This window comes from Helobdella robusta (assembly GCF_000326865.2).
Source record: "Helobdella robusta unplaced genomic scaffold HELROscaffold_11, whole genome shotgun sequence".
Lineage (NCBI taxonomy): Eukaryota > Metazoa > Annelida > Clitellata > Rhynchobdellida > Glossiphoniidae > Helobdella > Helobdella robusta.
The window spans coordinates 2,164,781-2,180,210 of record NW_008703617.1 but is presented as its reverse complement, the minus strand read 5'-3'; the positions used below and the strand labels follow the sequence as shown (position 1 = coordinate 2,180,210).

Sequence of the window (15,430 nt, the reverse complement as noted above, 5' to 3'; positions counted from 1 at the left end):
TACAGTCTGTGCCAGGAAGGGAAGTGTCGGAACGGAGGAACCTGCCAACTCATCTACAACTTCCCCATGTTCAAGTGCAACTGTTTGCCTGGGTTTACCGGTCAGTGAGTGAATGAGCGAGACGATGAAGAAACGAATGGATGAACGAATGAATGAATGAATTAATTAATTAATTAACTAGTTAATGAATACACGAATGAATGAATGAATGAATGAATGAATGAATGAACGAATGAACGAATGAACGAATGAATGCAAATGCAACAGGCGAGATATGTGAGGAAAATATAGATGATTGTATTAACAACAAATGCATGTCCAACTCAACGTGCGTCGACCAAGCGGATGGCTATCGTTGCAGATGCCTGCCGGGAAGTGGATACACTGGTCGGTAGTTTATTGCTTGTATTATTTATTCGGTTTCTTTACGTATTTGTTTGTGGCTTGATGATTTTGTTTGAAAGTAAAATGTTTGAAAGTTGTTTCGTATGTTCGTATAAACTTATTTTATCTTTTATTTGTACTTCACTCGCTTTAATTATTTACCTGCAGTGTTTTATTCTGTCAAACTTGATATTATTCAATATTCATTCAATTTTCATTCGAATTTCATCACTTTGTTTTGTAACATTCGTCATATTTTCATCAAATTCCTCAAAATTGTTCTTCGTCAGTTTCTGTTTTCATTGCAATTTTTCATTGTTAGAACCAAAAGACCATTCTTTTTATATTCTCTATTTACTCCGATATATGTTTCTTTGTGTGTGTGCATCTGTCTGTCTGACTGTGCGTGTGTAAGTGTCAATGCCTGTGTTGCGGCACTAGTGCAACACATCTTCGCATTCAAACTCATTCAAACTGCTCCTTGTATTAAACGGTACAAAGTACAGAAATACGCAAATAATACACTTATAAGTACACAAACATACACTTTAGTACAAATTTTTTTTCCTTACAAACATGAATACATGTTTTTAAAACCTTATTTAGATTGCTATTGACTGAACTGAGTTAGGTTCTTGGGCTTCTTTTTAACAAGACCATTTTTTTTATACTTGTACAACTTTTAGATTGTTTGTTGTACATATTGAGATGATAAATTTTAACTTAATTCTGTTCAATTTTTTATAGTTCCTTCATTTCCTTCGCTTTCTTTTTTGTTTTCTTTCTCTCTCTCTACTTTTGAGTTTGTCTCTTTCTTTTTTTCTCTCTCCTTTTAACTTTTTCTCCCTCCTTTTTCCATTTTCCCCCATCTGTCTTTATTTTTTCCAATCTGTTGTTCCCGTTTTTATCTCTATATTTTTTTCAAAAAAGTTTTTTAATTTACGTATTTGTATCTGTATGTCCGTGTGCATGTGCATCTGTGTGTATGTCTATGTTTTGTATGAAACTTTGTATTAGTGGTGTGCATTTTGTATTTGTAGAATGTGCTGTCAGCAGTTTCGTGATGAATGGCTCGAGACTGATGATGGGTGGATGCTTGTGCCATAGACAACTTTCTCTATATACAGAATATGACTGTGTGTTACCATGTATGTTTGTGTGCGCGTGCGTGTGTGTATGTGTGCGTGTGTGAGAGCGAGAAAGAGAGAGAGGGAGTTGCATCAATGTGTGAGTGTATGTGTTGTTGTAAGTATTATTATATGTTTGTGTGCCAGTGTAACTATTTATATCTAAGTTGTATGTATATGTTTTTGAATATAGGTTTTTTTTTGTATCTCTGTATACATGCATGCATATAGGCACAAAGACAGAGAAACATACACATACACACACGTACACACACACACACAATTTCACACATCTTCAGGCAAATTTTGTGATGAAGACGTTGATGAATGTCTAAAGAGTCCGTGTCACAACCAAGGCACGTGCAACAATCAACCTGGCTCCTACACGTGTAGCTGCCTCAATGGATATTCCGGTTAGGAATTTTGTGATTATATTTTCAATTATATTTTCTCTTTATTAATTAATTATTCAATTAATTAATTAGTTTATTTAATTGTTCGTTCGTTCATTTGCTCGTTCGTTTATTCAGTCATTCATTCGTTTAATTTTTGAACGTTCAAGGTCGACACTGTGAAGTGGACGTTGATGATTGTGAATCCAATCCGTGCTTGAATGGAGGGACGTGTCGGGATAGCGTTGGGGGTTTCCATTGCGAGTGTCCGCCTCATAAATCCGGTTACTATCATTATCATCATCACTGTCATCATCATCTTCGTCGTCGTCTTCATCATAGTCATTTGTCGTCATCGTCATTGTCATCATAATTGTTTTTGTTGTTTCAATTTGATGTTTGATTACAAATTTGATTGATTCATTCATTCAATCATTCATTCATTTATTCGTTCATTTAGTTAATCATTCATTCATTTATTTATTTCTTCATGCATTTATGCCATCAGCTTTTAATTTATCCTATGTACATTTTGTGTGTGTGTGTCCTGTGTGTGTGTGTATGTGTGTTCGCGTGTGTGTGAAACAAGGCATTTCAGATTTACTTGTATGTTTTGTTTCTTCTATGTGCAAACATTTGCATGTGTTTGCGTGAACGTCTGCATATGTATAAGCGTGTATGTGTATGTGTGTGTGTGTGTATATTGTAAATGTTAAGTTGTTTGTAGGTATATATCAGTGTGTGTGTGTGTGTGTGTGTGTGTGTGTGTGTGTGTTATGTGTGTGTGTGAGAGAGTGTATGTGTGTGTGTGTGTCTGTGTGTATGTGAAAAAGAGAGAGAATGTAGCGTACATTAAACTTTTAAACATGATGCAGTCAAAATTATTCTGTGGGAAAATATCCACATAGGATAACAAATGCAAATATATGATGGATTCTTAGTAATGTTATTTGGTACCTTAACTAGTATATATGTGTGTGTATGTATGTGTGCGTGTGTATGTCTGTCTGTGTGTGTATGTGTGTGCAATAAGTTTTTCAAAACACATTTATAAAAATTTGCGCTTGACTGTTTGTATATACTGTCAAATTTTATTCCAAAGAAAGCATGGCTCGATTTTTTTTTCTATTGTAATGTTATTTAGATTTTAATACTTTATTTTTTGGTATTGTGAGTTTGATTGAATTTGTGTGTGTGTGTGTGTGTACGTGTGATTGTATTAGAGTGTGTGTGTGATTGTTGATTGTAGGGATGTATGTTTAAGCTTGATCTGTCTGTGTTCTTATTTAATCTCTCGTTCTTAATTTCTTTTCTTTTATGTTCAGCGTTGTTCATCCGTTTGCATTGTTCGCCAAATCGTTTGTTTGTTTGGTTTGTTTGTTTGTTTCTAAAATTCCATTAATTTCTTCTTGTTAGTGTGAATATTTTTTCCAATGAATAAGAATCTCAAAGTTGTTTCATGTTCTTAATTATTTGCATAAACTTAATCGCTCACTCGTCTGTTCTTCTATCTATCTATATTTTTGCTGATGCTGCCTAGTTTTGTGTTCATCAATTATTTGTTTCTTTAAATCTGTTGTCTTTCTTGCTTGTTTAATTTAATTGAATATTTACCTTCTACCAATCTAATCTCAAACGATCTTTTCTTTATTTAATTAATTTATTTGTTCTTTCATAAATTTTTCTACTCATTCATTCATTCATTCGTTCGTTCGTTCGTTCATCCGTTCATTCATTCATTCATTTGTCCATTCATTCATTCATCCAAAACTCCCAAACCCTGCCACAAAACCTCCAGGAGTTTTATGCCAGTACGACAACCCGTGCACTAGGACGATGAACATATGCAAACATGGGACCTGCGTTACAGACGCCGACACTGCAGGCTGGCTGTGTCGCTGCGACAGTGGCTACCAAGGAAAGGATTGCAGTGAAGATGTGGACGAGTGCATGATGAGTTCGTCATACTTTTTTTTCTTGTTTGCCTGATTGGTTTTTCATCGGTAGCATACAATCAATTATAAGTTTATTATTTGGTAATTTATTTATTTAAAAATCCACTTGTAAACATCTGCTGGTGAAGCGAAAGATAGAGTTATGTTAGATAACAACCAACCTAACAACAAACCACTAACAAATTAATCAACAACCAACCAACCACCAACCAAACTAATCAACAATCAGCTAATCAACCCACCACCATCAACCAACCAACCAACCACACAGAGCAAAACCCGTGTGACAACGATGGCAAATGCCAAAACGAATACGGTACATTCTCGTGCAAATGCAAGACCGGCTACACGGGGACCAGATGCGAGACGAACATCGACGAATGTCTACAAGTTCAGTGTCATAACGGGGGTGCCTGCCTCGATGGTATTGGTACCTTCAAGTGCGCTTGTACTTCTGGTTGGTTTTGGACTTTTTGTATTTTATATCATGTGTTCTGTGTTGGGTGTGTTTGGAGTTCTCTACTGTTCTACATTCATTTTGTATTGTCTTATGTAAAATACAGCGTCTTTGTTGGGTATTTTCACGATAAAATATCTGTGGTGTCATCTATCATTACGGGGTTTAAAATGTATAAACTGATTTTATACACATACTCAAACACAGAGCGCAAGCATGCTTGAAAGAAAATGCGCGAAAACACACAAACACATCTCATATACACCACACACACAGACACACACACACACACACACGTGACTACACACACGTGACTACACTTCATAATGTGACGCGTTCACCCTTTCAAAACAGCAACTGTAAAAACAAAGATAAACAAACAACATGATGATGAATAATGATTTGTGAGTAAAATATTTTAGCTCCTACCTCCTTAGTAGTAGATAATTATTGTAACGTTGTGATTGTATTAGTAACAGTAGTAGTAATAATACTACTACTTTTGTTAATGGTGTTAATGTGATTACAAATACGGCTAAAGTTGCTGCTACTGTTGTGGCTACTACTACTGCTACCGTTGCTCCTGCTGCTACTTCAACTACTACTACTTTCACAACAAAACGTTAGCATTTATGTCGTTTTTGGCCGATTTTGTGCTAGCATTAAGAAAAATAACGATAGGTAGTAAGCATGTAAGAATGTAAGTAACATGAGTAATAGTATGAATGATATACGAAGGATGAATGTAATCGTAATATAACACAATAGAATATGTGATGACGGTACTGCAATGTTACATCCATTTGCCACGGTTGTCAGTCTATTACGTATGCATACAATATGCCACACACACGCACACGCACACACGTACGCACGCACACACACGCAGTATTTTGTTGTTTACTTTTCAAACAAAATCCATTTCAATCACATTTGTTCTGTAATTTTTTTAAATAGAATAAAAATAATTGAAATAAAATTTTGAGCCAAAGCAGCAATGACACACGCCTGTGACGTGCCGGGCGTTTCTAGGTCGCGCCAAGGTTCAAAGGTCATAAACTGCCAATCAGTGGCACGGAAATTGGGTCATTAGTCAGCTGTTTGAACCTGTTGGTGGCTGATTAGTTGATGGCAATATCATTGCGGTGTATGCTGCTAATGATATTAATGGGTTTTTGTTGCTAGGGTAATTTATTGGCGATGATGGTTCTGTGTTCTGGCGGTTCTCGCTGTGACGTTCGCCACCAACATGCGTGTCCTCTTCACCATCTTCAACATCTCCATATCCACCTTCTTCATATTTCTTAAAAATTAAAACAACCATCTTTCAAGTCATTGTGACGAAATTTTCTCACCAACGTCCTATTCATTACTCCAATCATCTTCATCATTCATTAAAACGGACATGCAAATACATACACACACAGGCGCGCGCACACACACGAATAAACACACACACACATTCAACCAAAACACACGTACACACACACAAACACACACGCACATACATACCTAAACAAACTTAATTGAAAAACATACACAACCCACTAAAACAACACTTGTCTGCCTTGCCTCGACTACCGCATGTGCGTGTCTACTATCAACATATATTAAAATGTATGTACGTATATGTATGTGTGTGTGTTGGTGTGTGTATAAGTTCGCATACATATACACATGTGTTTGTGTCACTATCTGTCGAGTGATTGATGAAAAGGCATGTGTGTGTGTGTGTTTGTTTGTACGTGAAAAACACACATATACACACATACGCACATATACACACACAAACTTATTTACACACTCATACATGCACACGCACGTAAATATAAACAAAAGTTACGTAAAATTATGAGGAAAGAATCTGTTTTGTATTTTGGGTACTGTGTATTTCTTTCGAAAATTCAATAAGGTGTTCGCGTATTTATTGCTGTAAATACATTTTATGTATTATTATTATTATTGTTGTTATTGTTGTTGTTGTTGATATTGTTCGATGTTTTTGGTACAGAAACATTAATTTCAAGTTATTAAATTAAGTACACTGAATAACAAGAATAATACATTTGATCATTTACAAGCCTGTTGGATCGGTCTCCGTATCGCTGGTTTTTGTTTGTGTGTTGTTTGTTTGTGTGTGTGCGTGTGCGTATGTACGTGTGCGCGTGTGTTTGTGTGTAAGTATGCATACATATATGTGTGTATTTTTATGTTATATGTATGTTTTATGTTCACTAAAGTACGTTTCATAAACAAGGCACGATCGTTACTTCATATTCTCACAAACATGCACACACACATACACGCACACACATACACGCACATACCATACACACATATTCACGCACATGCCAGCACACACACACATACACAAACAAACGCTTATTTTTCCTTTAGCATAATAGACTTTGAGGACGGAATAAGGGAGTCTGTGACTTGCTATTTATTATTAACAATGATAATTACTGCAAGCATGTGATTGGCGTGTGATAGAAAGAGAGAGAAAGAGGAGAAAAGAGTGGAAAGAGAGAGAGAGAAAGAGAGAGAGAGAGAAAGAGAGAGAGAGAAATAAAGAGAGAAAAATATAAATGAGTGAGAAATGAAATGGGTGAGTTAATTATAACGCTATGTAACAGCCAATTATAAATCATTTATTAAAGTATTAAGAGCATTCAATCAGTCAGAGAGATTGTGATTGGTTGGCAATTACACTGACGTCACGAGCACGTGACACACATTTAATTAGGTCATCCAATAGGATGCGAGGTTAACGAGAACCCTGCTCCGTTATTAAGTGGTGATGATCGATATCAAGTCCACGATGACGGGGTGATGATTATGATGTTGTTGAAACTGATGATGGTAATGATGCTGCAGGTGTTGATGATGATAATGATAATAATGATGACAACTATGATGATGGGACTGAGGTATTTATTTTTGAAGAAATATAACCGTAATCTTTTAAACAACGTGACTATAATTCTCAATCCACCCATCTCCACACCCAGCCCACTCCACCCATCTTCAAGCCCACCCCACCCCACGCAGGTTACACTGGAAAGTTTTGCACCGAAGTTGTCGACAACTGTCCCAGCATCAACTGCAACCATGGCAGATGCGTCAACGAAGAAGGAGGCTACAGGTGCATATGCGATCCAGGGTTCAAAGGTTTGGGTTTTTTTTGATTTTTTTCTATCAGGGTTAAAGGTTTGAATGATTGTGATCGGAGTTGAGAATAGGTTGGTTACAGTAAGTGATTGAATGTTGTTGATAAGAGATATATTCGAGTCCGGCTTTTTTTGAAAATTTAACATCGTTAAATTAAAAACTAAACAAATTTTATGAGCGTTTGTGTGCGTGTATCGCTTTATTGGCATGATTAGATCCTTTGAATCAACCGCCAGCACTTGATCTCCAACCATCAATGAAATTATTAATAATTAAAAATTATGTATGCTATGAACCTGTTGAACTGGAATCATCAGTGCCACTCCACTTAAACGTATTAACTACGCTAACAAACTTATGCACATGCATACAGTTACATACAAACATACATTCAAACTTACAAACAAACATGCAAACAAGCATACAAGCAATCGCACAGAAACACAAACACAGAAAACCAAATACCGATTCATTGTACCATTGGTATTATTTTTAGCCATATATCTTTTCGCATTTTTTAAACTAAATACAAACTTTTAGTGCATACATCTATTCTCCCACGATCCTGACTAGGTAGGTCTGTCTTCAGAGAATAGTTATTATCTTATTTTACCTTTGTCAATCTATCAAAATATCTATCTATCTATTTGATTATCTATGTATCTATGTTACCTATCTGTATATCCATTTTTCCATTCATGTGCCCATCTATCTCTTAATCAATCTTCTATTAGTCTATCTATCTATCTATCTATCTACTTGTCCATCTATATCTTATGTATCTAGGTGTGACTGTATATATTTGTGCTATGCTTTTTCTTCTCTCTCTCTCTTTCTTTCTTTCTTTCTCTCTCTCTCAATAATCTTTTTTCTCTTTCTCATCTACTATTATAATTTATGTATAAATCTCTGCATGCTTTGCACTCGTAAAACTAAAAGTAAACTTCGGCATCGAGGACAAAAAATAATTGAAGAAATAAAATTCATAACCCAACTCAAGGACTGCATTGTGAAGAACATCACTATCAGGACTTCCCTAATTACAACAACAACAACAACAACGATAATAATAATAATAACAACGACAACAACAACAGACACAACAAAAATATCATCATAGCTGACCATCACTGTCTTAAACGTTGTTTGAACGGCGGAAAATGCGTAAAAAAGAAAAACAATAATAATAATTATAATCATAATTATGATCATAATAATAATAAGAAGAATAATAATATTGATGATAATGATAAGTACACTTGTTTTTGCGTCAATGGTTACACGGGTGATGCCTGTCAGATAGGGCCACCCAATCAAAACCTCTGCACCTATCATCATTGTTACAACAACGGAACTTGTTTTATCGCTCAGGATGGAAGGTTGGTTGGCCTGAGAGATGGTCGGTTGATTGGTTGGTTGGTTAGTTGGTTGGTTGGTTGGTTGGTTGGTTGGTTAGTTGGTTGGTTGGTAGGTAGGTTGGTTGGTTGGTAGGTAGGATGGTTGGTAGGTTGATTCGCTGGTTGGTTGGTTGGTTGATTGGTTGGTTGGTTGGTTGGTTGGTTAGTTGGTTGGTAGGTTGGTTGACTGGTTGGTTGGTTGGTAGGTTGGTTGACTGGTTGGTTGGTTGGTAGGTAGGATGGTTGGTAGGTTGATTCGCTGGTTGTTTAGTTGATTGACTGGTTGGTTGGTTGACTGGTTGAATTTTTAGTTGATTGAATGATTGGGTTAGTAAAGAATGAATGCTGTATATGCATTGATGAGTTAATTAACAAACATCACAAAATATCATGCTAATTTTGTTATATTCATGAATAAATTAATAAATTATAGGCCAAGATGTCACTGCCCCACAAATTCAAACGGGTCAAAATGCGAAACCACTGTGACGGTGACGTCATACTACGTCACAATCAGCGAGAAGGTCAAGGAGATTAACAACGATGACGAAGATGATGATGATGGCGATGGGGATGATGAAGAAGAAGAAAAATGGTGCAGTGAGAATGAGTGCCAAAACGGTGGAACGTGTTTGGGAAAAAGCGGACCGCCCTTTAATCACCATCGTCCACAAAATTGGCAGCTACAACAAATGCAACTACCTCCACCATTACATCAACAACATCAACAACAACATCAACAACAACTACATCAACAACAACAACATCAGCAACAACAACTACAACAACCACGATGTTTGTGCCATCCGGGTTATGCTGGGGAGTTCTGCCAGATTGAGGTCTGTATAGATAGTGCGAAGTAGTGTAATGGTTCAGATGTCTGTTCTTGCTGCTGCAGTTACTGAATTCAAATGCAAACAGATTCACATCAATTATATGAACGTGTCTTTCTCTCTCTCTCTCTCTCTCTCTCTCTCTCTCTCTCTCTTTCTGTGTGTGTATGTGTGTGTTTGTGTGATATGTTGATTTACATATATTTATTTATTCACATCTAACAAATTATTTAAAACAGAACTGTAAAAGACGTATTATAAAACATTCTACACAAATGCATTCATTCATAGGGCATATCACCTTCAGCCAATCATGAAACATAATCTTTGACCTTTCGTATTATTGGTTCAAAAGGTCAACGAATGTTCTTTCCACCCGTGTCTGAATGACGCCATCTGTTTCGACTTCATGGATTCCTTCGTGTGCGAGTGCAAGCCAGGCTACAGCGGGCAGAGGTGCCAGACCGATGACGACGACTGTTCCGAAAGGTTTATTATTATTATTATTGTCATTATTATTGTCATTATTATTATTATTATTATTATTATTATTATTGTTATTATTTCCCTTTTTCTTTCATATTATTTGTATTATTTATGTCCTTTTATTATAACCACGGCACTCATTATCGTCGTCAGGTCATGTCTCAATGGAGGAACCTGTGTCGATCAGGTTGGTTCGACAGTTTTGTATTTGTATAATTAAACGAATGAATAAATGAAAGAATGAGAGAATGAATGAGTGGAACATCAACATTACGAAACCGAAATAACATCAACGATGACATCAAAATCAGCATACAACAACAACTTGCACAACAACAGCAACAACAACTACTACACATAACAACAACAACAGCATCAACAACTACTACACATAACAACAACAACAACAACTACTACTACTACACATAACAACAACTAACTACGACAACAACAATACCATTAGCAACAACAACAACTACTACCACAATATTCAGGTTAACTCATACACGTGCAAATGTCCAGTTGGTTACCATGGTGATCGCTGCCAGTGGGAAATGACACCCTGTTCTTCGGCACCCTGTCTGAACGATGGCACCTGTGTCCCCAGTGAAAACGTCTTCGAACGCTTCGTGTCGGTAGATTGCTGTAGATTTGTAGTCGCTGATTTTGTTGCTATATGAAATAAAACATCATGAAGAGAAAACAAAATTAAATAAAATTAAATGAATAGATAAAATAAAAGTATAAATTTCATTAACAGATGTCAGTGTTCAGATGGATTCACTGGACCACGCTGTGAAACATTGAAGGATATGTGTGCTGTTAACAACGGCGGCTGTCACCAGCAATCTACTTGCAAACAGGTTCGCTGGATGTTTGGTTGTTGGTTCGCTGGATGATTGGTTGTTGGTTCGCTGGATGATTGGTTGTTGGTTCGTAGGATGTTTGGTTGTTGGTTCGTAGGATGATTAATTGTTGGTTCGTAGGATGATTATCCCGTTAATTTATTGGTTGGTTAGTTGGTTGAATAGTTGGTCAAACAGCTCTCTGAATAACTGATAATTAGTTTTTTCTTTAATTTTTCAACTATACATTTAACCGCGATCTACATTTTTTTTACTGTAAAATCATTTAAATTGAGTTTTAATTAAAAAATTATCAGAAAACTTTAAAACTGAAAAACATTCGAACGAACAAACTAAACAGGAAAGCAACCAAATAATATGCGTGTGCAGTGCTGGTTGGACTGGCCTCAAATGTGACATGCCTGCTGGCTCCTGCCAAGAAGCTGCTATTAAAAAAAGTTTGCTCATTTGCCAAATTAAAAAAGTTCTTTGATAAATATTTTTATGACGTGGTTATAAGAAAAGTTGGTGAAAAGTTGTATTTATTTATTTGTTTGTTTGTTTGTTCATTTATTTAATCGTTCGTTCGCTCGTTCGTTCGTTCACCATCAATTAATTGTTCATATGTTTGTATGTTCATTTAATTGTTCATTATTTTGATCATTCACTTTAATTTTTATCGCGTCTTATTATTTCATTTAAATTATTCCCAATTAATCGATGAAATTTTTATATTTTTAAAAACGTCAGACGTGCCAGCAATCGCCCTGTGCCAAAACGGTGGCCAGTGTCGCCACAGCCACAGAGGACACAGTTGCAAATGTATGCCCGGGTACGAAGGCAGCTACTGCGAGTTTCAGGTACATCCCTGTTCGCCTAACCCATGCAAGAATAATGGGGTCTGTCTCGATAGGAACTTCTTCAACAAAAATTTGAAAACTTCTAAATTTGCTGGTGGCAACTTAGAAAATAAAAATAGTAGTAGTAGCACTAGTGGCAGTAAAGGTAGTAGCAGTAGCAGCAGCAGTAATTATGGTCACATCGATAGAGATAATATTGATTTCGATATTGACGGTTTCACTTGCAAATGCCCAGTCGAATACGAAGGAAAGTTGTGTGAGAAACCGGTTGACCATTGCAGGGATGGACCTTGCTTGAATGGAGGATCGTGCTACAGTGGCAGTGCCGGGTTTCTCTGCAGTTGTCCAGTTGGCACTCATGGAGATAGGTTGGTTGGGGTTTTGGTCGGTCGGTCGGTCGGTTGGTCGGCTGGTGATGATATGTCTGAATCATGTTTTAATTTAATAGTTACTGCTTTTCAGAAGACAATTCAACGGCAGACATAATATTTTTAATTTTACAGATGTGAAATAACAATAAACGCATGCGAAATATCTACCACCGCCACCACCCTAACTACAAACAACCACACCACTACTACCCCCAACAAATGCCACAACGGGGGTACCTGCATCCCTAACTACAAAGGCGCTCCTGGCTACAGATGTCTGTGCCCTCCTGGCTTTACTGGCCGAAACTGTCAAGGTAAACTGTCAGGGTGTCGTCTGAAACCTTGTAAAAATGGCGGGAAGTGCTGGAAAGTTCGATCGAATGATGTTGCGAGTCACGGGAATAATAATGATGGTAGTGGTGGAAATAATGCTGGTAGTAGCGAATTATTGAATGGCGATGAAAAAGATGGGGTTGGATCGCACAGTGAAGGAAGCTTGTACATGTGCAAATGCGTCTACGTAAGTATTTGCAATAATTTTTTTTTCGCGTTTCAAATTTTTGAAATTTTTTGTTGCAATCTCCTAATTTGTTTTTAGGGAAGTCTAGAATGTTTTAAAATTTGTAATAAGCCGGATTAATTTAATTTAATTGAACGAATACTAATTAATTAATTAATTAAGTATATATGTATATAGTGAATTGAACTATGGATCCTGACATTTTAACATTTATTATATCCAGGGTTATTTTGGAGCTCAGTGTGAAGACAACTATTACATCATCGCCAATCATCATCAGCACCATCACCAGCACCACCAACATCATAATCATCATTCATTAACATCATCATCACCACCACCGTCATCGTTACCATCACCTGGAAATCTTTATTGCATATTTAATGGTTGTCATTGGAAAGCTGGAGATGGAGTATGTGACGTGAGTGAAATTATTTTTATATTTAGTGTACTGCATTAAAATATTACAATTCATTATCATAATGTATTCGTCCGAGATAATTTATTCATTTATGATAATTTGTTCATTTAAGAGAAAGTATTCATACATACATACATACTCTGACAGAACAGCGCAGACACTTCATGTTCAGAACTTGTTAATTTTAGCACTATAATTATTATCGTTATCTCATCGTTACTTCACCATCACTATCATCATCTACATCATCACTATCATCACCAACATCACTATCATCATCAACAACATCATCACTATCATCACCAACATCACTATCATCATCAACAACATCATCACTATCATCACCAACATCACTATCATCATCAACATCATCTACATCATCAACATCGTCATCGTAATCATCACCATCATCGTCGTCATCATCATTACCAGGAGGAATGCAACAATAAAAATTGCCTGAATGACGGAGGGGACTGCGAGTCGACCGATCCCTTCCAGAGCTGCAACGTCTCCACGTGCAGCCAGACCTTCAACGACAGCGTCTGCAACCAGGAATGTAACAACATCGATTGTCTCTTTGACGGATTCGATTGCTTAGACCGGGTCGGTATTGATGAGATGATGATTATTAATGTTATGATTGTTGCGTTGTGATGTGGCGAGTGTGGCTGTGATTGTTGCGTTTTGATGTGGCGAGTGTGGCTATGATTGTTGCGTTTTGGTGAAGCAAGTGTGGCTATGATTGTTGCGTTTTGATGAGGCGAGTGTGGCTAGGATCGTTGCGTTTTGATGTGGTGAGTGTGACCATTTCAAAATGATGAAAATCTTGAAAGGGTTGGTTTTATAGATTATGAAAGCATTGTTCTTGATGAAATGATAGTGACGATGTTACTTACTATAGTAACAACAACAACAACAACATCAACAACAACTATGACGTCAGCAAAAGTAATGACTTAAGCAAAAACAACCCCAAAACAGGATCGACGACAGACATGCTTCCACGAAGACTACTGCTCCTACCACTATGCCGACGGAAACTGCGACAGCGGCTGCAACAACTCCCGCTGTGGCTGGGACGGTCTTGACTGCATCAACCACAAACATCAATCTGGTGATGATACCAGTGGTGGTGATTATATTACTGACGGCAGTGGTGATAGTAATGATCAAGATGGTGCTGAACGCGTGGTAAAGGAAATTATATTTCTGGTGTTACTTCCGCCAGATAGATTTATTTCTTTGGTTAGAAATTTTACCCGGAAGTTCAGTCTTCTGTTAAAGACTACTCTGGTGGTTTCAAAACATGAAAATGGGAGTTACATGGTGGAAAATTGGGATGGGGAGGAATACGATGGTGATGGGGATGAAGCTGATGATGCTGACGGGACAGGTTTTGATGTAGACGAAAGTACAGGCGGCGATGTTGACATTAAAATAATTCGAAAGAAAGTCAGAAAACGAGACGTTGACGGAAGGCTTGATGGTGACGATGACGACGATGACGAAGATGATGACGAAAACGAAGATGGCGATAAAGCCATTGGGTGAGATAATATTTTTTTCAAATCTTCAAAATAGTAAAGATCTCGCTATATTTGTGTATTACACCAATATAAACAACAAAAAATGCATACTTAACTACTAGCAATAACTTATTGAATAACATTTCCAAAGTAAACGGCTTTAAAATATAATTTCATTGATTATTTACTCGAATTAACCTGGAAAAATTATTATTATATTCGCCAGGTGTATAGTGCACACTGAACTAAAACACAGCAGTTTGGGGGAATCAGATGATTTGGGAATGAGTGAAGAGCAGGCGGTGAAGTTCATTGATATGGCCCTGAAAAATGGGTGGAAACCATCTGTGCCAATTCATTCGGTCAAAGGTGAGATGATGGTGACGATGGTGCTGATTCAATTATGGTGAAGGTTATGACGGTGCTGATTCGATGATCATCCATTATTTTCTTCGCTATCTTAATCGTTAAATTAACTAAAATTGTTTCTAAATCATTCATCATGATCTGCCGCTATCACAGAATCTCACTCATCATCAACAACATCATCAACAACATCATCAACAACATCATCAACAACATCATCAACAACATCATCAACAACATCGTCACCAGCATCACCATCATCAACATCATCGTCACTAGCATCATCGTCACCAACATCATCAACATCATCACCTACAGC

At 36.9% G+C, this 15,430-nt stretch overlaps 1 protein-coding gene across 1 annotated transcript; it reads left to right on the top strand.

Annotated features, from left to right (window-relative positions):
• Nucleotides 1–248: 248 nt before the first annotated feature.
• HELRODRAFT_72015 (hypothetical protein) lies at nt 249–14,266 on the top strand (the record flags this gene model as incomplete). Its single annotated transcript, XM_009012818.1, has 19 exons — nt 249–387; nt 1,811–1,924; nt 2,074–2,187; nt 3,705–3,860; nt 4,130–4,365; nt 7,327–7,492; nt 8,607–8,650; nt 9,654–9,722; nt 10,072–10,205; nt 10,356–10,389; nt 10,697–10,831; nt 10,970–11,065; nt 11,409–11,505; nt 11,798–12,061; nt 12,098–12,275; nt 12,411–12,712; nt 13,035–13,219; nt 13,652–13,822; nt 14,201–14,266. Coding segments are annotated over 19 exons (2,700 nt in total), but the record flags the coding sequence as incomplete, so codon positions are not given.
• Between the last annotated feature and the right edge of the window lie 1,164 nt (nt 14,267–15,430).